This window comes from Anopheles aquasalis, chromosome 3 (assembly GCF_943734665.1).
Source record: "Anopheles aquasalis chromosome 3, idAnoAquaMG_Q_19, whole genome shotgun sequence".
Lineage (NCBI taxonomy): Eukaryota > Metazoa > Arthropoda > Insecta > Diptera > Culicidae > Anopheles > Anopheles aquasalis.
The window spans coordinates 44014064-44035224 of NC_064878.1; the positions used below are offsets into that span (position 1 = coordinate 44014064).

Consider the following 21161-nt stretch of genomic DNA (forward strand, 5'->3'; position numbering starts at 1 on the left):
AATAGAGCATAATCGTAATCAGGATTAAGGCGGGGAGTGGATTTACGCACATCAGGACGATTGGTATTATTAACCGTTAGAAATGGCGCTAAATGAGATTGAGTGCTGCTTGCCGTAAAGATAAATGGTCCATTTATTAATCCGCTATGAAATCATCTTGGTGTCTAGAAACATGAGCCCGATGCAGTAGAATCTTCCGACGTAGACAGTAGGCCCTTGGACCGGACTAAACGGAATGGAAACTTACGGGGATCGTATGTATTACTGTAAACTGTAGCTGTTTACTCTCTGCCTTGTTCTTGTCTTGCGCCAATCGGTAGAACAGTGCCAAACTGTGTGTTCTCTCCAAACAGATTCCGGGGACAAACTCAGTCGCAGTACCTAAACTTTGGTGACAGCCAGGATGGCAAGGCAGAGGCTGAGGCGACACAGCACAGCTCTAGAGCCGTAGTCGGTAAGGAGTAATTGTTTCTGCTTTTCTGATGAGGAGACAATGGTGCATCGTGTTTTCTTGAATCTCTTCACTTCCAGCCGGTACCAATGGAATGGGCCAAGCTCAGAGTCAATCCCTTGGAGGGGATTGCACTTCCTGCTACGGTTCGGTCGATGGTGGAGGTAGCTATGTGTATGGTGCGTATGAGTGAAGTTGCATCAGCGTGTTGACCGTGGCGTGTGATTGCATATTGACTCCATTTACTCCCCAGAATCTAGACCAGATCCTCTGAAAGTTCCAGACGGACAAAGGCCTGGTGATAAACTGCGGCTGCCAGAAGCATACGGAACAGATACCAATGGACGACCGGGTGGTTCCGGAGTTGGAGGTACCGATGCCTACGGACGACCCATCGGTGGTCCCGGTGGTGTGCATATACCCGGCTACGATGCGCATGGTAGACCGTTGGGAGGTCCTGGTACAGATGGCGGTGCAGTGGATGCCCCTGGCCGCCCAATCGGCCATGGAGGACTGGATGCCTACGGTAGGCCAATTGGTGGTCCTGGAGGAGCTGGTGGACCAGGCGTTGATGCGCATGGTAGACCAACCGGTGGAACAGGGATTCCCGGGACGGGAGGACCATTAGTTGATGCTTACGGAAGGCCAATCTCCGGAGGGCATGGTGGGAGACCATCGAGAGGCCCAGGAACAGGCGGTATACCTGGCGTGGATGCACATGGACGACCGATTGGAGGGACGGGAGCTGGAGGTGTCGATGGTCAAGGACGACCATCCGGTGGCCCTGGAGTTGACGCGTATGGACGTCCCATTGGAGGCCCCGGTTCTGGAGGCTCTGGCACTGGAGGCCCAGGTGTAGATGGCCGAGGAAGACCAGCTGGAAGTCCTGGAGTTGACGCCCATGGAAGACCTATCGGTGGAACAGGTATTGACGGGCCGGGCACGCCCGGTACAGGCACTGGTGGTGGTGTGGATGCTTATGGAAGACCGATTGGAGGCCCAGGAACTGGAGGTGTCGATGGTCAAGGACGACCGTCTGGTGGCCCTGGTGTGGATGCTTATGGAAGACCTATTGGAGGCCCAGGAACTGGAGGTGTCGATGGTCAAGGAAGACCGTCCGGTGGCCCTGGAGTTGACGCTTATGGGCGACCTATTGGAGGCCCAGGAACTGGAGGTGTCGATGGTCAAGGAAGACCGTCCGGTGGCCCTGGAGTTGACGCTTATGGGCGACCTATTGGAGGCCCAGGAACTGGAGGTGTCGATGGTCAAGGAAGACCGTCCGGTGGCCCTGGAGTTGACGCTTATGGAAGACCTATTGGAGGCCCAGGGACAGGAGGAGTTGGTGGGCCTGGTACTGGTGGCGCTGGCACAGGAGGCCCAGGTGTAGATGGCCGAGGAAGACCAGCTGGAGGCCCTGGAGTTGATGCGCATGGCCGGCCTATTGGAGGAACCGGTGCCGGTGGGCCAGGAACGTCAGGTACAGGTACTGGTGGTGGTGTAGATGCTTTTGGAAGACCCATTGGAGGTCAAGGAACGAATGGCCACGATGCAAGAGGTCCTCCAGTTGACTCCCACCGAAGGCCGATCGGCGGAGCTGGTACCGGTGGACAGGGAACTCCGGTTGGACACGGTGCTGGTGGTGTAGATGCTTACGGGCGACCTTTGGGCCCTGGAGGACCAGGAATCGGGACAGTGGGAGAAGGAGTACCAGGACATGGTGGCCCAGGCACAGGTGGCCATGGGTTAGATGCGTATGGAAGACCAATTGGAGGACCGGGAACCGGAGTTTCTGGTGTTGATGCGCATGGTCGACCAATCGGTGGTCATGGATCAGGCGGTTATGGCCCTCAGCCACATCTTATTGGACCGCCACTGCCCGATGCTCAAGGAATTTACCACGGTCCACATACTGTCACTTTACCAGGCCATGATCATACGGTGGTCAACCCTACCGGAGGTTTAACAGTGCTGGTTGGCACTGGCCACTCCAAACAAACGGTAATTGGGTCCGATAGTCGGCTGGATGGGCACGGTCCGGTGAAAATTATTCCTGGACCACCAGATAGCCATGGACCTCCGAAACAGACGGTGTATGCCCATCCAGGTGGACTAACGGTTCTTGTTGGAACAGGAGGCGCTCAGCAAACTGTACATCATCTCCCAACTCATGGCGGTTTCGGCGGTCCTCAGTCAGTAATTCATCCTGGTCAGCAGTCCGGACCAGGAGCTGGAGTTGGAGCGGGCCAACACACATATCCAGGCGGTATCGGACAATACCCTGGTGGCGTCAGTGGTGGAGGTGGACATCATCAAGGTAGTGGTCAAGTAGGAAGTGCAGGTACTGGTGGTATAGGGCCTGGCACAGGTCAACTTCCAGGAGGAAGCGGTGTTCATCCTGGTGGTGTAGGCACTGGCACTGGTACGGGACAATATCCAGCACATCATTCCGGAGGACACGGTGTTGGTACTGGCCAGTATCCGGGATCCGGTGGCGTTGGGGCAGGACAATACCCGGGAGGGACAAGCCAATTTCCTGGAGGAGTAGGATCTGGAACAGGAAGCGGAACTGCACCTGGTCAGTATCCAGGCGGCCCCGGAAGTGGTCAGCATCCAGGCGGCACTGGAGCAGGCGGCGGACAATATCCTGGAGGGGTTGGAACTGGACAATATCCAGGTGCTACAGGAGGAACCGGCGGAGCAGGAAAATATCCAGGTGGTACTGGAGCTGGACAGTATCCAGGCGGCACAGGAGCTGGACAATATCCAGGCGGTACAGTAGCTGGACAATATCCAGGCGGCACAGGAGCTGGACAATATCCAGGTGGAACAGGAGCTGGACAATATCCAGGTGGAGCGGGAGGAACCGGTGGCGCAGGACAATATCCAGGTGGTACAGGAGCTGGACAGTATCCAGGCGGCACAGGAGCTGGACAATATCCAGGTGTTACAGCAGGAACCGGCGGAGCAGGACAATATCCAGGCGGCACAGGAGCTGGACAATATCCAGGCGGCACAGGAGCTGGACAATATCCAGGTGGAACAGGAGCTGGACAGTATCCAGGAGTAGCGGGAGGAACCGGTGGCGCAGGACAATATCCAGGTGTTACTGGAGCTGGACAGTATCCAGGTGCTACAGCAGGAACCGGTGGAGCTGGACAGTATCCAGGCGGCACAGGAGCTGGACAATATCCAGGTGCTACAGCAGGAACCGGCGGAGCAGGACAATATCCAGGCGGCACAGGAGCTGGACAATATCCAGGCGGCACAGGAGCTGGACAATATCCAGGTGGAACAGGAGCTGGACAATATCCGGGTGGAGCTGGAGGAACCGGTGGCGTAGGACAATATCCAGGTGGTACTGGAGCTGGTCAGTATCCAGGTGCTACAGCAGGAACCGGTGGAGCAGGACATTATCCAGGCGGCACAGGAGCTGGACAATATCCAAGTGGTACAGGAGCTGGACAATATCCAGGTGCTACAGCAGGAACCGGCGGAGCAGGACAATATCCAGGCGGTACAGGAGCTGGACAATATCCAGGCGGCACAGGAGCTGGACAATATCCAGGCGGCACAGGAGCTGGACAATATCCAGGTGTTACTGGAGCTGGACAGTATCCAGGAGTAGCGGGAGGAACCGGTGGCGCAGGACAATATCCAGGTGGTACTGGAGCTGGACAGTATCCAGGTGCTACAGCAGGAACCGGCGGTGCAGGACAATATCCAGGCGGCACAGGAGCTGGACAATATCCAGGCGGCACAGGAGTTGGACAATACCCTTCAGGAGGAACCGGTCTTTATCCAACGGATGGTAATAACGGTCAGCAATATCCCGGAGTTGTCGGAGGTTTCGGCGTTAGCGGTACAGCGATCGATCAGTATCCTGGTGGACAAGGTATTGGTGGCGGTGGACTACCTCCTCAAACGATTCAGTTACCCGAAGAGGAGGACGATTCTTTCTCGCAAGCCGAGTCCTCAGTTAAGGATGGAGAGGTCATGGCATCCGCTCAGGGAAGGAAAAATGGTGGCACAGCTCAGACGCAGGTTTCCGGTACGTACACAGGCACGGGATCGTTCAGTGCCAGTGCTCAGACAAGCGATAGCGATCGTGCAGCACAGGCTCAGGTTTCCGGTGGTAAGGAGGGTGCGCTGAGCACTGCTCAAGGTACGGGAGGCGTTGGAAAGTCACAGTCGGCGGTGCAGGTCGACTCAAAAACCGGAGGTACTTCGGCTACATCACAGAGCGGAGGCTTGGGACACGAAAGCCAATCCGAGGTTAGTAGAAAAAAGCATCCATCGACCGGCGGCGGACTTACTAACAAGAAATCCATTCGCCTGTGCAGGTTGTGGCCAACGAGAAGGGTGGACTGGCTGATGCTCAGTCAAGCGGCCCCGGTCAGACGTCATCGCAAGCTCAGATTGGATTCCGGCCACAGGGCGAAGCAGTAGCGAACCAGGCTAACATTTTCAATGGAGGAGGTCAAGCGTCTGCCCAATCGGGAGCACACTCCGGACAGAGTCAATCGCAGATCAGCGGTAACTTCAAGTGAGTACAATTCATATACCTCGACGCTTTCCGGTACTTCAATCGTTCGTAATGTCCTTTCTGCCCAAAGGTTCGGCATTGCCTATCACGGTGCAGCCCAGGCGGCATCGGGTACCAAGGAGCAGGTTCACAATTACCGCGAGAAGAGCAAAAATCTATTCCATTCGATCGGATTGTTTGGAAAAACGACCGGGTAAGAAAACACGAGATGTAGCAGTGAATTCGATAATCTAAGTGAACACCAATATGTCCTCTTGATGCTTCCATACGCAGCACGACAGTTCGCAAGGAATCGGTTGACGCCAACGGTATGACTACACGACAACAGCAAAGCGCTGGTAAGTGCCTCTGAGGTGACCAAATGTATCCAAGTCCTTGTCACGCTAATGTCGTCCTTTGTCTTTATCAGTACCACTTCCACCAGTGACCTTCGTCAGCACGACTCCTGATACGATTACGGAAGACGACTATGCCGATATCGACGATGATGAGGATGATTACGACGAAGATTACGATACGACGGCAAGCGTCCGATCGGGCGGCACTCCAACCGATGAATCCAAACCCCCGACGACAGTTACCCATATCGTCACCGAACCAACTACGGTGACCGTCCGAACCAACGGTAACGGTCGAGTATTCACCCAGGCCGGACCAACGCAGAGACAAACGGCGATCGTGCCGCATGGTGAAAATTTCCGGCTCGTGCAAACACAGAACGGTCGATCGACGGTACACGCCGTGACGACTGAACGGAACGGTGGTGGATTGCCCACGACCACGGCACGCTACAGTACACGCTTCTTGCCGACCAAGCAGGACACACCGGCCGACATCGTCGAGGGAGCACCCACCGAGCCGACCAGCGGTCCTCGGAAAGGCGAACAGCCCGATAGCTACATTTCGGTCACGAAGCAGGTGACGGGTATCGACGAAAACAGCAAGGTGCCGGCCATACCGGGAAAGAACTACGAGTCAACGTACTACACCAAATCGTCCACCTGCGGCTACTTTACGTTCTCCTGTAACATCGTGTACGGCGAGAACGGTCGAAGTAAAATTTGTCGGCCGAAGCCACCGGCGAACGGAAAGTGTTGAGCGTCCGGAAGTGACTCATCTTTTGCGTACTGCATAAGCGCTCTAGTGTGTAAGATTACAAAAATCGCATGTAAGCTACTCAATGTTAACACTGCCACGATGAGAAACCGGGGTTTTTGTGCTGAAAGATCGTAGTAGACAGAGTGTACGGGGTTGTTCTCCAGGACTACAATTACAGAGTCTTTACGATCCGTTACTTAATAGCAAATTTCAAATACGATGCCTGCACTGCATGGACCCTTCTCTTGTCCGATTGACCGGTGATCACTGAATTGCACTAACATTAGCTGGACTTATTGAAAAGCAAAGCCTGCCCCCGTCGGGAATACCGACATTAAAAAGGAGGGAAATAAAATGTGTTACACGACAAAACATCTAGCTTGGTTAGTGGCCAAGATCCCGTGTATCTCGATCGGTTCTTTCGGTGCAAAAAATCTTCAGCGACCAGAGTCAATCGATGTAGATTCTGTCTGAGATCATTTTCGATTTTCCTAATAGTTCGGATAACTTCCATTGAAAAAAAAAAACAAACAGTCAGTACACAAACTACCGATCATTGCGGATACAGAGCTTACACAAAGAATAGGATATTTCCTTTATTAAAGTACCAGCCGAATAAATGTTTAACACACACTACACGGTACGGAACGAACGCTTCATTCATCGCTTCTCTCGTATGCTCTAGCCAAAGATGCATTAAACTGTGCCTATACTGTGTGTCTAAACACATTGAGTAAACCACTAATGAGTGCCAGCTCTGCGCCGTTGCCTTCATTTCTAACCAGACCAATTTAAACTCTGCCAAAATATCAACACCAATTACTTTTGGAGGACACATCGAATGTGCGAATGCCGGTGTCCACTTTTGTTTCCGTTTTTGGTACCGAGAAAGAAGTATGGTAAGTAAATGCTGTCAGGCGCTAACAATGATGGTGGTAGAGTTAAGTAGAAACGACGGTATAAAGGTAAATCGGACCGATCAAAGAAATACTTTTCAGTTTCGCACGCACGAAGGACATGCGCTGGAGGAGGAATGACAAACATTGAGCATCCAGTTGCTTGTACTTTTATGTTCGCTGATGGCTAGAACCCCATCGTGGGGAGGGGTTATTAATCTCAAGTACCATAACCAGCGACCCTCACCCAGTTGAGGCGCCGATACACCGGTACGCCCGTGTTTGAGGCGAGGAATCCTGTTGTTTCAATTAATACTTTTAATACTCCGCTACTACAGCTGCTGACTGGTGCTTAATGCAACGTAGTGCTACTAGTCTCCTTATCTCTCGCTCTATCTATTTATGGTAGAAAGTAGATATCATAAATAGTGCACGCACTAAGATGCTAGAGAGTTAAGTTCGAGTTGTTCGTGCAGTCTACTGATGAGTATGATTATCGCATTTTGAGTAAGTGAGAGAGCAACATCCACGTAATGGAGCGAATACGCTCGGTTTTGTTTTGGCCCCAAGGTAAGGGGGGGATGACGAGAATACCTTCCTGCCGTTTTCGCTGTTGTAGCTTCGTTGATCTATCACTCGTTATCGCTGATATCATCATTGGCTGAGAGGAGATTGGTTGAGCCGTAGCTACGGAGTCTGGAATGGCAAATCGAAAGGCGTGTTTTGTAATTAGAGCAATGTTTAATAGATTAATGGATACAAACAGAACGACACCAATGCCTATCTATCATGCCTTACGACTAAACAGCAAGCATTAAATACTAAAACACACAATTTAGGTAAGCAAGGCAGACGGTAGCACTATGGACGTAGGGCTTCACCGCCTCGTGTAGCTACTGCTGCTGGCATCTGCCAGCCAATACTTACTTCATCATCCTCCGATACCTTTAACCCGTCCAGATTGACATCGTTCAACTTGCCAATGTTCATTGGCTTGTGAGCGCTGTTACGTGACTCCCGACCTGCTTGATGAACCGGAGCTCCCGGTGCCCCCGTAGCAGGTGACTGGTCGTACGAGGAACAGTTTCCATCGTACATCAGCTGCTGGTCGTGCCCGTGGCTCTTTGTCGGTGGCATATCATCAGCAATCATTCCGCCCATATGCCGAATATTTCTCGACTCGCTTCCTAAGCCGATAGAACCAGGACCGGAACTACCACCACCACCACCACCAGTTCCGGGGAACACATTCTGATCGTAGCGCTTCGGAATGGCGGAGCTACTCGAACTGTGATGCTGCTGCTTCGCTGCCGAAACACCGGCGGAAGAGCGTGATTTGTGACCAGCAGCAGCACCACCACCACCACCACCACCACTGGCAGTAGTAGAGGCAGCAGCCGCGGCCCGTGTTATGTTGTCAAATTTCTGCTTGGCTCGTTCGAATTCGTATTTGTTGTTGTTGAGAGACGGTGGCGACGGTGCATCGTGATCGATGTAGCTTGGTTTGGCATCGTAGTACGAACCGGATGATAGTGGAATGTAGGACGGTATCTGACCACCGATGCTGCTTGATGGTTGATGCTTTGAAGAAGGTCCACCACCACTACCACCAGCACCAGCACCGCCACGGGATGAGTTGTCAAACAGTTGCTTCAGGTCGTTAATGTTCGGTTTGTAGCTCACGTTCGCGGTGTAATTGGAGCGATTCGTTGCTTTGTAGTTGCCAATGTCGTGCTGCTTGGGGCTACCATTGCTGCGCCGCGGGGCAGGGATGTTAGTGACGCGTAAGCAGGATGGTTGTTGGGTTGGTTAGTGGGTTGCATACACGGTTTTGTGGCCACCACCGGATTAGAACATAAGAATACAGAATGAAAGGTGTAGAGAAAGCTATTTCGTTCACTCCACTCGTGACGGAAGAAAGGAAGGAAGGAAGTAGACAAGCAAGCGGCAACGCTCAAACGGCAAGGATGCGCGGATGTGCCACATGACATGAAGACAACAGAGTAAATGTGTGCGGTAAATGGAAAAACAATGCCGAAACCGAAACCAATGTCCACAGGAAGGCCTAAGTCTAACGCGTAAGAATGGTTCCGCGACCGTTCGAATGTTAACTCATGCTCACCTTGTTTGCAAATGTTGTATCTGCACCTGCAGGCCCTCAGTTTGGCCACTAAGCTCTTCGTTTGTGCGCTGCAGACGGCGCACATGATTACAGGCCGCATCCAGTTCATCTTCCGCACCGGCCAGTTCGTGCTTTAGTTCCTCTACGCGTGACCGCAACCGTTTCACCTCGGTTTCGTATTGCTCGGCCCGGCGCACCGCATGCCCCAGCTCGGTGTTGGCTTCCGAGAGCATCTTTTTCATTTTGCTATGCGAATGCCGTAGATCACTCAGTTCCTACAAAAGATCAAGGCGAAGGTGAGGTTGTCATTTTCCGGAGGGAGACAGCACACTTTATGTGCTCTCCTTACCTTATTTTTATCTAACAGTTCCTGCTGCAAAGATCGCAGCTCCACATCACTGTTGACCAATGGGCGGCCCTTGCGTTCGAGTCGCTCCTGCAGATCTTGGCACTCGGCGCGCAGTTTCTTCGTTTCACGCTCCATGTTGAGCTTTTCCGTCTCGAGCCGCTCCCGTTTACCCCATTCGGCCGCATTTTCTGCCTGCAATCGTTCCAGCTCGGTGCGCAGTTCGCACAATCGTCGCTCCAGCGTTTCCCGGGCCGCTATTTCCTCCTGTAGCGAGTTGTGCGTGATGCGCATCTCCACTCGGTGCTGCTCCTGAAGCGTGAGCAACTCACGCACCGCATCTTGTTTGGCCGAGCGCAACTCCTCACACTTGTCACGCATCTCCTGCATATCGTGGCGCGCCTTCTCGAGGTTGCGCTGAACGGCCGTTCGTTCCTCTCGCTCAATCTGCACTGTTTTCTGGGCATCCTCGAGGCGTAGCTGTAGCATCGAGATCTTCTGCAGTAGATACTCCTCGTCGTGATCGTCCTTTGATAGCTGCTGGATGAGCCGACGCTCCTCTGCCAGCTGTTCGTTCTTGTCACGAAACTCGACGGAATGTTTCGGCATGGCGCCACCTTGCAGAATGTACTCTTCGATGTCGAGATCGGCAACGCTAGCATCGGGTGGCAATAGGGACGATGGTGCCGTACCACCATGGGATGGACGGACGCCACCTGTGCCCTCATCATCCGGCAGATTCGGCTCAAGCTTCGTCACCAGCCCATCCTCACTGTTCACGTTCTTCAGCCCGTCGGAGGAGATGTCCGGTGAGCAGTTGTTATCACCACGTGCATCGCGTGCATCCGCTTCATCGCCAGCATCCAGGCTGGCCTTGTTGAATCGACCGGCGTGTTTCATCATGAGCGTGTGCACCTTTTCCATTTCCTTCTTCAGCTGCGTGATCTGCATCTCGAGTTCACACTTTTCGCGCTTGTACGAGTTGGATTCCTTGATGGCGGCCTCCAGATTGCTGCGCAGTTGTTTCGCCTCTTCCCGTGCCTTGTTGCGCTCGGTGCGGACCTGCAAGGGAGTAGCAAATACTATTATTGATGCTACAAGTGCTCGCCTCTCTCTCTACCTCCACAGCTGAAAGGACACTTGTTGTGTTCCTTTCCAGCTCCTGGAGCATTTCTGCAAAGCAATTACGCATTGTGAACACTGCACTAAGAATGCAATAGACTTCTGGTTGAGCGACTTATTTACAAAGAACTGAGTATCCAGCGAACCCCCAATGCCCATCATGCATGATCTAACATTTAAACTGACTGCAGCACCGAGTTCAAGGTAAGGAAAATATTGATTTAATAGTCGTCGTGCTGCCCGTTGGGAGGAATTCCTGGCAGCACAGGACACCATATAATATGCAGCCGTTCGTTCGTATTCACTCGGCACTTACCTTACTCCATTTTTCGCGCCAATTTGCCGTACAGTCGGACCACCATTTCATCGTTTTCTCCATCTGCGCGGCTCGTGCACGCGCCTCTTCCAGTTCCCGCTGCCGTTGTGACTGCAAATAGAGAGCATCGGATGCGAAATGCATTATTAATTGTTTGGCACAACAAACGTTTCAACAGGCACGAGAATGTAGCAATATGGCGATGATAAGGAAGCAAATATTTACAATAACACCGATCTGATGGCTAATAGAGGGGTCAATGTGTGTGCAATTTGAAGCTCGCTTTAGGCGAGTCCTTGAATTAATGCAATTAATGGAAATTTCCATCCCAAACAGATGTTTTATGACTTTCATAACGTATTTTTTGTGCTAATAAGATCGAGTTGATATAGGAAAGCACCCTAGCACCATCATCAAGAACCTATACGCTGCTGACTGTGCTGCTCTTTGTATTTTTTTCTTTTGTGTGTCCCATGCGAAAGTGTACCGCAAGGAACGGATTTTCACGACAGCAGCTTCGTGATTGTAAGAACGTAGCTTCGTTGGCCGCACAACCACACTTTGCTAGCTAACATTCGTTATCTTCAATCGTAGGGATGTGCTTGGTACAGAACAAAAGTGGCTTCAACGCGTCGGCTACCAATCACAACCGGCGGGCACCATCGATTACGGGTTGTTCCAGATTAATAACCGGTACTGGTGCGATGCTTCGTACGGCCACCAATGATTGTAAAATCACTTGCAAATGTAAGTGATCGTACATTTTTAATAGTCCATGTGCTGGCGGTCTTGCATTTTTGAAAACTTCCTCCTACTCCCCAACAGCGCTGCTGGATGATGATATTGCGAACAATTTGAAATGCATCAAGCTCATCTACAAGCCCCACAAGTTCACCGCATGGGTGGCATGGAACAACAAGTGCCAGGAGAAGGTACTGCCGACAGTTAGTGAATGTTTTTGAAACATTTTTTACCGCCATTACATGCCAGTACAATGGGCACGTAGAGCAGAACAGAGCATTGCCCAGGCGGAGTCGTTTGGAGGGACCGAAATAAATGCCGGCAAAAATCCCCGGATGCTTCCGGTGAATCCCCGACGCCAACGACGATGGCGGCGACAACAACAAAGATGCAAGAGATCTTCTGGGCGTTATCGGTGGTTCGTGAGGTTTCCTCCCATTTCAGGGCACAGTGGGAGCGGTTATGTTACTTTCGTGCAAACATAAGACGTTAATAAATAAATAAACTTTTGCTGCAATGTAAATGACCGTCTCGAGCCGAATCTCCGGAAAGTGGAAGAATAAAGCGGCTTCTTCTTGTACCTTTCCGAGCCCGTCTGATAATCTGCGCTGTTTTTGTCTAGTAGTGACCCTTTGCACATTAGGAACATTATTATGTAAAGCATGGTTTTATTTTAATAAATAAAAGCATTAATAAAGTCTTCAATCACTGAGTTGACCAGTTCGTTGGTAATAGCTCTTATTTTTGGAATCATTTTAGATCTCAATGACAATATTTATATTCATAAATGTATCCTAGTTCAAAATATCTTTGTAAATTCACTCAGTTTTTAAATATTGTCTTAAAACTGTCCAACATTTCGACTTCATTTCACTCCAATCGTGTAGGAATTAGAGTGCCAAAAAGAAGACGAAAAGGGGACCTTGCTGATAAGGTATATTTGCAGAGAGAAATGACCAGATAAGCAAGAATATGTAAAGTGTGAAAGATTGACCACCCCATAAATGAGCGTGTACCGTATTTATGACCAAGTAGGAGCTGCTCGGTGCATAGTTCTGGAGGGAAGTCAGTGGAGTCGTGGTATAAAAGGAAGATCTCAACTCCTAGCGTACAATCAGTCCAGTTCATCCAACTAAACGCAGCATCATGAAAGTGCTAGTACTTGCCGCTTTTGCCATCTGCGCCATTCTTGGCAGTGCCACCGTCGTTAGTGGAAAGACGTTCGGCAAATGTGAGCTGGCCAAGATCCTGGTGGACAAAGGTATCGCCAAAAGTGCAGTTCCGGATTGTAAGTGTTCCCTTTCGAAGAGAGAGACAGAGGTTCTCCTAGCATAGTTCTTAATCTAGTACTCTGTTTCGTTTGTAGGGATCTGTCTGGTGCAGCATGAAAGCGCATTCAGTAGCACGGCAACGAACAAAAACAAAAACGGATCCACTGATTACGGATTGTTTCAAATCAACAATAAGTACTGGTGTGACTCGGGCTACGGTACCAACGATTGCAAAATCGCCTGCAAAAGTAAGTATACACGCCCTGTGCCCTTGAACCTGCCGGTGAAGCCGGCTCACGGGTGGACGAACGGTTGTGCTTGATTCGTGGTTTGGCATTCCGTTACAACGACAGGCTTGATCAACGACGATATCACGGATGACATCAAGTGCGCCCAGCTAGTGCACCGCAGGCATGGTTTCAACGCGTGGTACGGTTGGCTGAATCACTGCAAGGGAAAGACGCTCCCGAGTGTGACCGAGTGCTTCTAAGAGAATGGTGCGGAGGAGGACACATCGTCTGTCAATCGTCACCACCGACCAAGTCCTCGATGCATCAACGCCAACGTCGGGATTCGCTTTCGATAAAAGGTTCTGTCCGCCCCTTGGCCCCGGTAGCCAGCTGGTGGTGGTGGGGCACGGTCTTCCACGCAAATAATAACAATTTTATTGTAGTAATATGACGTCGTCGATGTCCACCTGACTTTTAATTGCCACCGCTGCTGCTGCTGCTGAAAGAATCAAAACCGATGCAAACGAATGCCAATTCTTGTTCTAGCTGCGTCGCAGTCAGTTCTGCCTTAGTGGCCCGTTGAGCGGTGTCTCTAGCGACGGATGTTAGGTTGGTTGAGAGCGCTCGTGAATCTGTTCTGTGCAACGACCACGAGCGTGGAAGATTGTTCTCCGGAATCGACAACCGATTCCAGCGGTAGGCGATGCCGTTCGGCCGGAAGTAGTAGTGCAGCAACGGAGGACTACTCTCCGGAAGGTAAGTCCGAGCTGTTGTCCCTGACCCCTCTCCTGCCCTCCCCCGCTCACTTACCTCCCGTGCCTCCCATTCCGTGTCAACAAACTTGGCCGACATGCTGCCAACATCGGCGTTTCCCCCGCTGGGTGGGTGGCGTCTCGGGGCACTTTGCGACATGCTGAGGCCGGTTTCCTCGGCGCACCAAGTTGCGGGGGGATGATTCGTTCAGAGTCCGCCCAGCGTCCACCTAGCGCTTTGCTTTGTTTGATCGGTTGGAATCACGCACGTCTCGTTTTACATTCTGCTCTCGGTTTTATGGATTTTCCATTTTCGTCCCTGCATTTACGGAAAACAACACAACAACGACGTCCATTTTTATTTGCGATTTGACAGCTCTGACAGCGACCCCTCTGGCCACTTGCGGGCAAAGCGAGGAAATCCAAGAAGTTACCTTTTTTGGGGTCTCTATAGGGGAAAATTAGGATAATCATGGGAAATCCGAAATTCATGGAACTTTGCCTGTCCCCTGATCAACACTGTAATGTATTCGCGAAAAACAAATCGTAGCCGTAGCATAATTTCTAGAGATCGGTTACAATACCCTGGGACACTATCAACAGATCAGCTGTTCTTTGGGTTTGCTAATCTGAAAAGTAATTATGTATCGTTAGAAAATAGTTAATTAAAATTCTATATTGGCCGACATCCCCATAATTTGGACAAAGGGGTTACGGTAAGCTCAAATAGATTTCAATATTTCCCGTTTCGCAGCGTGAGGAATGTGCTTAAGTGGTGGCAATTTATGTCCCGGCAGAATGGAGGGATCCACGAAACATCGGACGTGTGGCCAGCCAGCCACTCCGCATTTTTTTTCCAAGAACTTTAACTCTCGTATTTCGTACTTCTCAAACCGAAAACAGCACCTCCAACCAAACCGAAACATCATACGCGAATGTCACAAATTTCCACCTCCTGTCACCTGTTTAATTGACACCACTTGGTTGACGTTACAAACGTCAAACGGGCGATGGCTGGGTTTAGCTGTGGCAGTTAACAAAAAAAGACTCAAAACTTTTCCGAGAATCGATGCGTGAAGGTGCGTGGAGTTTGCTGCTGGTACAAAAGTGAAGATTTTTGTTTTGATTGATCACGAATCGAATCACGAGCATCCTTGGCCCCCGGGGGGGAAAGGGAGCCCTCGAGTCGCCTGATTTTCGGTCCTGCACAAAATCACAAAGCACACGAGGCGGCCGTGTGGGGATTTCCGCGTTGAAATTTGCGCACCATAAGGCCAGCAAAAAGGGGGCGATAGCGCACAGGATGCGTGAGTGCAAACAACGGGCCGTGCCTCTTCTTCTTCCTCTCCGTGCTCCAAGGACCGGTTAGAAGGTTGTCGCAGGATGAAGAAGGTTACTGAGCTCTGGTATGTTGTTTTTTTTTATATTGTTGGCTATGCATTTAGGTAGAAAAGAGAGCGAGTGAGTGAGCGAGATAGAGTGCTAGTGAAGTGAAGTGTGTGTGTAAAAAAAAATGGTGAAAAAATCGAATTAAACGTAAAGCGAAAGTGAACCGCGGCCGGAGGAGTTGGGGGAATACTTCGTTGTTGTTTTTCCAGTAACAGCCAGAGTCAGGTTTTCACAAAATCCCCCGATCTCGAGCGCGCGCGGCTGGTGGTGGTGCGTGCGGTGCCAACACAAAATGGTGGCAATTGTCGTCGTTGGGTGGCGGCGTTGTGCTGTGGCAATATCATCTTCCTGCAATTAGCTGAAGCGAGCGAGTGAAATCCGTCAAGAATCCGGGTGTCTCCGGGGTCCGGGGTGATCCTTCTTTGCCCTCCAAGTGAGAATCGGTGGTGCCGCGTGGTAACGCTTTCTCCGTCTCCTGCGAAAGAGAAAATCATTCACGACGGCGATGTCGACGCGTGACGCGCGTTGTGCGTGAGGTCCAAGCAGCCTTTGTGTTTGTGCGTACGTGCGTGCGTGCGAGCGTGCGTGCGAGTTTGGTTGTGAATAGTGTGTCCGCTGCTAGGCCAAAGTGTCCCGGTCCTCTGTGGCCATCGCTCCGAAGAAGCTCTAAATCATTGAAGTGAAGCCTGCTGCCTCTCCTGAGGTCCCAATGAAAAGCGGTGGTAGCGTCGTCGCCAAACAAAGGTCGACGCGATCACGGAATCCATCTCAGTGGCAACGTTCGTGATCTCACCGCAACAAAAAAACCCGTCTCCGAACCAACCACCAAACAGCACACTCGCACACACCTGGTGCGTGCGTACGTGCGGAGAAGCAGGCAGGCCGAATAATCGACGGAGACAAGAGAGCGAGTAAGTGGTCGTCCCCCGCCCGCCGCGGATTGTGTCCGATGTAATTTCGATTCCGATTTTTGCAGTTTTCAAACGAACGAACCGCCGGTAGGGTTTGGTCTGGTGTGTACCGTGGTATTCTTCCTCCCTGCTTTTTACGATGGTTACTTCGACCGACAACACACCAGCATTCATTCGTGGCCAACGACGATGATGATGGTGTGGAAGCTCGCGCACCGAAGCAAAATGGTTGCCAGTGGCCACCGGTGCGAGCAAAAGCGCGCAACAGAGGGAGGAGGTTGTGATGGGCCCCTCTCATCTGCCACAAAACGCACGCATAGCGCACCTCATCATCTCATCGCCCTCCTCATCACAGAACGCTCTGGTGGTGGTGCGTTTGAATGGGGGAGGGCATGCATGATGATGAGTTTGGGAATGTTTTCGAGGGGAGGGAGAGAGAGAGAGAGAGCGCGTGGGGGTGGGAATGGCGCCTCCAATTCACCTACGCGCCGCGAGTACGCAGCTCGCGTTGTATGTGTGAAGACCAGCCATGACGGCAGTGACGGCCGTGAGCAGGACGGTTTCATAACGCCGGACGGTCCGTCCGTTCCTCCCTGATTGCACGGCCGCCGCTATCGTCGTCGCTCCCTCCTAATCAGATGTCTCGGTTTGATAATTGGATTCGATTTCGAATCAATCAACCAATCGTATGACCCTGCGGTGCTGTTGTTGCTGCTGTTGCTGCTGGCGGTGGTTGGTTTCTCTTTCTTCAATCACATAAAACTCATCATTAACCTCTCAAGGAAACCGGCTACCGGCTGGGGGCAACAGAATCTGCGTTGTCCAAAGGTCCGAGTCACAGTCTGGTTTGTACCGGTATTATCACCGGCCCTCCCTTCGCTGACCAGCAATGGTGTCACCATCAAATGCACCATCATGTAACCAAAAGAAAAAAAGCTATTGAACTTCCAAATGCACATTCTGTATGCGCGAGTGTCTTACGGTGACCGCGAACCGCATTGTGTGATATAGTCGCGTGTATGTGTGCGGCCGCGTGTTCCGCCATCAATCATGCAGCAGCAAAAACACCATGGACAGATTAATGTGACGACGGTGATGCGCAATTTCACGTGCAAATATCTGTGGTGGCGGCTGTTGCCAACGCGGCACTGCTTGTTGCCCATGTCCTTCGATTCCGCCCTCGCCACAAAGTGATGATATCTGGTTTCCATATGGAACCGCTGGGTGTGCCCAATCGTATTGCGTATCTTTTGGTCTGTATAGTAAGCTCGTGTAATAACTTTCATATTTGATAACAAATCACCTCTTTAAAAAGGTAATTCTGTTCCTGTAAACGCGAGAAGCACCTTTTAGAGGTGACCTTCTTGAGGGGACCATTATTTCTAATCCGTCGGCCGAGCTCCCATGCCGAAGGGAAAGATCTCGAGGAAAAAGGGGTTTTCCTTTTAGACCTCGTTGCGCTTCACTGCCTCGTCTAATTGCAATCAGCAGAGCAGAGTAGAAGAGCCTCCCCTTCCACCCAGAGGCGGGGGCATCGCAGTGTCACAGGTTCGTCGACCACCAGAGCAAGAGCACCAGAATAGGAGCCACCGGTTCTCATTCTTGCGCGCGATTCATTCATGCATCCAGCAGCGCACACAGCATCATCATCATCATCATCATCATCGTTCATGGTCGGCAAGGATTGATTCATCCTCTTACTGGTGTCCTTCTCTCTCTCTCCCGGGGTCTATCTCTCTTTTTCTCTCTTTATCAACGGATCTGTGAAAATGATTATGCTGGAAAGCGAACCCTCTCCCTCCCGGGGCGCACTAGCATCCGGGGGCGCGAGTTTGCGCTGGTGTGCGTTTTGTTGTGGCCACGGCTTTCACTCCCTGTTCGAGAGGAAAAGTCAAGCGACCGGATAAAGAGGAAAAAAAAAGGAAAACTCTCCAGCGAGCTTGATAACACACCCAACATCCTTGGATGGGGGTGGTCTTTTATCGATGTGTCGGTGTCCGTACGAGGTTGTGTTGGTAGGTGTTGCTGGGATAATGCTGTTGACCTTTGACGAGGTTTTCCTTTCGTCCTAGTGTCGATGTGATGGTGTGCGTGTTCGCTCTGCCGGGGAAAACCGGGACTCCCCCGCATCCCCTAAATGTAGGTGGTGGGTGGTGGTTCTGGGGCTCGCTCAATGTTTTGGATGCTCGCGCGACCTCCGCTTGAGTGTGAGTGTGTCCTCTAGTCCTCACCGGATCCACAGAGAGGCAAAGAGAGCGGAGCACGCCTTTGGAGTTTAGATCGAGCCTGGTTTTGAATGAAATTTTCCGATCGCAAATGTATTGCGTTGGACGTAGCGTCGAATTGACGATGTAGTGGTGATGATAACACACCCGCTCGCTCTCTCTCTCTCACTAATACATGCGTGCGATTGCAGGACCAGTGCGACCATTATCCTTTGTCGGAAGCCGGCATTCTAATCCTGAGTTGCTGCTTCTTCCAGTGTGTTGCTTGATAGCGAGACGGCGTAATAAGCCATTTGCCAAGCTGTATCGAAGATGGAAACATGATAGTTACATGGTCTATCCTTTCTTCCAAACGTGAAATGACACTTCGAATCCTCTCGGCGGACACGACGGTATCGTGCTGCTTGAAATTCTATATTCCTTCGCTGGTCCGTTTCTGATGTGCTCCTGATTACCTTTCGGACGGATTTAACACGTCTGCGGCGGCCAGCTAGCCAACCGGCCGCGTCCAACATCATCATCATCACCGTCATCATCATCATCATCATCGCATCATTGGGCCGTCGTTTGGTGGCCCCGGGGTCCGTTTGGCTCGCCAGCTCGCCCGCCATTTGAAGAACAGAAATGACCAAAATAGCCCTCGCGCGAACGGACAGCCAGAAAACCGTCGTAGTCCGCGCTGCTTTCGACCACGATCACGTTCACGTAAACATCACGAAGCGGCGCCGTAAGGCGACGGTGATCACGTAGAACATCTTTTGACCGGGGGGCGAGCCGGGCGTTACGGGAAAGAGGAAGGCCGTCGTCCCGTTGCGGTGGACGCTATTTCCTTCGAATTCCTTCGGTTACAACATGTTGTGTGCATCCGTCCGATTTCTGCTAGAAGGTGATCGCGAAAAGAAGGGCGTAATGAGTTCATATGGGTCCATTTGGGAGATAATTTAACTACACCGAACAGCCGCCGGAAAAGAATGCTGGGAAATGAAAAGATTGGACAAGCTCTTTCCACTCGTATAGACAACACGAACTCACTCTCATGAAGACTTCTAGTTGAATTACGTTTGTTGAATCATTACGTTTGAATTTTTGTGAATTAATGTTTTTCCAAGATGTTGAGATTTTGTTTTTTTTTAATAAAAACCGATTCGTTTCAACTTGAAGGACACAGTTTATAAATTTGTTACTCCTTCCATTTTGTTGTTGTTATATTTAATATATCAGTCTCCTCGTTATCGTTGTCCTTGTTATCTTGTGAATCATCGTTAGATAATACAAATTAGTGAATAAAAGAACGCATTAAGCACAAGGACATGGCTGCGCTGATATTACAGCATATAAGAAGCCGCTATCGTCGCAAAAAAGGGTTTAAAGTCTGATAACTGTGACGATAGAAGGCGTCCTTTACATTTGCTGATCACCTGCAGCAAAGTACTGCTTTGAATGCATAAAATGCGATCTAATTGTGTTGAAATTCATGCCTATCATTGTGCTTTGAAAAGCAAAAGAATTTCCCTTCAAAGTGACGTGTCTTTCTGATCAAAAAATATCGACACATCGAAAGATTTATGTGCGCACCTGCGCCCATCCTTTGAGCAGGTAATGTTGGGGATTAGGTTTTAATGTCCAAGAATTTCCTTTCGACGAATGCTGCTCGCTGAATTCATTAGACTGAATATCAATCTCACAAACCCAAATTGCGCACAGATCCGCCAAAGAAGCTTCGTCTTCCATCTGAGCGCGTCCCAGCTCTTAACGCGCGCCCAGTGTGATTTGATGAATTGCTTTTTGATTACGTCAAATCAAATATTTATGCTCCAGCTTATCTTTTATCAATTTCGCCAAGGCACACACACCGAATCACAACCAGCAGTGCGTGCCGCGAGGTGTACCGGAGGCACAGTAACGGTCCTTCTTCTTAATTCCTCCGTGGGTCTTCTCCGGCGGCGGGTTTATCGGCAGGATATCCTCCTTCTTAATTTACATTTTTGGATATCGGGCAAATGTGGTGGCCGGCTAAGGAGAAAGGTCGGTCGCCAACGGGCAAGAACATAGGGCAGAGAGGAGCGATAGGATGCCGGAATAGGGTATCAAGCAAGAAACAACGTCATCATTGTATATAGACTAACGACATCCTCTCCGAGAGGTGTGGGTTTCGGGTTTGTTTTTTTATTTTATGGCTGGAGAAAAGAGAAATCGCATCCGACCGGGCGCAAGATCGCGAGCGAGCACCACACGCACCGCACCGTTGCCTTTATACATCCTGGAACAAGGTTTCTTGCTTCGAGGGTTGTTTTTTTTTTTCTTTTGGTTTTCGTTACTGATTCTCTTATATTAAACCGTTTCCGCTGGAGTGTGTAATCTTGTGAGCGATCGGTTCGTTCGTTCGTTCACGGTCATGTCCGTTCGTTCGTTCATGCGATATAAGACCTTTTTTCCATTTTTATCCAACCTTCCAATGAGCCGTGGGGTGTGTTGTTGTGTGGTTTGATGAAGATTTTATTGATAAACTCTCTCGTTTGCCTCTTCGACCTTAGCCTTGGCTAAGTGTTGTTGTTGATCTAAGGTTTTCGTTTTTCTATCGCAATGGCAACTCAAGGAGAGACGTCTTGGGATATTTTGATCGCTGCGATATTGTTAACCTAGTATTTTAAATAAACTTTTAGTGATTTTAACTAGAAGCTACAAAATTCACTGACTGGAAGCTGCATCTTGACCTAATCCTATTGGTTAATAAAGGGGAATTGTCTG

At 50.6% G+C, this 21161-nt stretch overlaps 4 protein-coding genes across 48 annotated transcripts in view; 3 read left to right on the top strand and 1 right to left on the bottom strand.

Moving 5' to 3' along the window:
• LOC126577578 (collagen alpha-1(III) chain) overlaps positions 1-6648 on the top strand; it is a 7816-nt gene extending 1168 nt beyond the window's left edge. The window contains exons 2-11 of one of the 34 annotated variants that reach the window (XM_050239287.1): positions 169-254; positions 354-454; positions 532-630; positions 705-3737; positions 3990-4043; positions 4110-4723; positions 4792-4994; positions 5065-5187; positions 5268-5332; positions 5404-6648. In XM_050239287.1, coding sequence (XP_050095244.1) covers positions 169-254; positions 354-454; positions 532-630; positions 705-3737; positions 3990-4043; positions 4110-4723; positions 4792-4994; positions 5065-5187; positions 5268-5332; positions 5404-6092 — 5067 coding nt within the window. In that variant the 3' untranslated portion in view covers positions 6093-6648. Of the gene's footprint in view, positions 1-168; positions 255-353; positions 455-531; positions 631-704; positions 4724-4791; positions 4995-5064; positions 5188-5267; positions 5333-5403 lie in introns of all 34 variants that reach the window. The other 33 variants (XM_050239289.1, XM_050239291.1, XM_050239277.1 and 30 more) reach the window with 33 other exon arrangements.
• Positions 6640-14244, bottom strand: LOC126577583 (coiled-coil domain-containing protein 102A). 2 transcript variants are annotated; one of them, XM_050239320.1, is made up of 6 exons: positions 13947-14244; positions 10895-11005; positions 9460-10518; positions 9111-9385; positions 7916-8741; positions 6640-7684 (listed from the first exon to the last, which is right to left on the bottom strand). In XM_050239320.1, exons 1-6 carry the CDS (start codon positions 14046-14048, stop codon positions 7676-7678), a joined length of 2382 nt encoding a protein of 793 aa, XP_050095277.1. In that variant the 5' UTR covers positions 14049-14244; the 3' UTR covers positions 6640-7675. The 2 variants fall into 2 exon arrangements, with proteins under 2 accessions (XP_050095277.1, XP_050095279.1); XM_050239322.1 differs by lacking the exon at positions 7916-8741.
• LOC126577584 (lysozyme c-1-like) lies at positions 12738-13587 on the top strand. Its single transcript, XM_050239323.1, has 3 exons — positions 12738-12923; positions 13002-13154; positions 13260-13587. The coding sequence occupies exons 1-3, from the start codon at positions 12782-12784 to the stop codon at positions 13394-13396; spliced, it is 432 nt and encodes a 143-aa protein (XP_050095280.1). The 5' UTR covers positions 12738-12781; the 3' UTR covers positions 13397-13587.
• The window catches only part of LOC126577581 (uncharacterized), a 56557-nt gene continuing 49269 nt past the window's right edge, over positions 13874-21161 (top strand). For 4 of the 11 annotated variants that reach the window (XM_050239309.1, XM_050239319.1, XM_050239314.1 and 1 more), the window contains exons 1-2: positions 15015-15252; positions 15334-16188. The gene's annotated coding sequence lies outside the window, so the exon portion shown is untranslated. The other 7 variants (XM_050239315.1, XM_050239318.1, XM_050239310.1 and 4 more) reach the window with 6 other exon arrangements.

What these genes read in the sequence shown, in the direction of transcription:
- LOC126577584 (XM_050239323.1), top strand. Translation starts at nt 12,782, where the DNA reads ATGAAAGTGCTAGTACTTGCCGCTTTTGCCATCTGCGCCATTCTTGGC. An exon ending in CAAAAGTGCAGTTCCGGATT is followed by an intron (nt 12,924 to 13,001) that starts GTAAGTGTTCCC and finishes TTTCGTTTGTAG; the next exon opens with GGATCTGTCTGGTGCAGCAT. An exon ending in TTGCAAAATCGCCTGCAAAA is followed by an intron (nt 13,155 to 13,259) that starts GTAAGTATACAC and finishes TTACAACGACAG; the next exon opens with GCTTGATCAACGACGATATC.
- LOC126577583 (XM_050239320.1), bottom strand. Translation starts at nt 14,048, where the DNA reads ATGTCGCAAAGTGCCCCGAGACGCCACCCACCCAGCGGGGGAAACGCC. An exon ending in CGGAATGGGAGGCACGGGAG is followed by an intron (nt 11,006 to 13,946) that starts GTAAGTGAGCGG and finishes CTCTATTTGCAG; the next exon opens with TCACAACGGCAGCGGGAACT. An exon ending in GGCGCGAAAAATGGAGTAAG is followed by an intron (nt 10,519 to 10,894) that starts GTAAGTGCCGAG and finishes ACTCCCTTGCAG; the next exon opens with GTCCGCACCGAGCGCAACAA.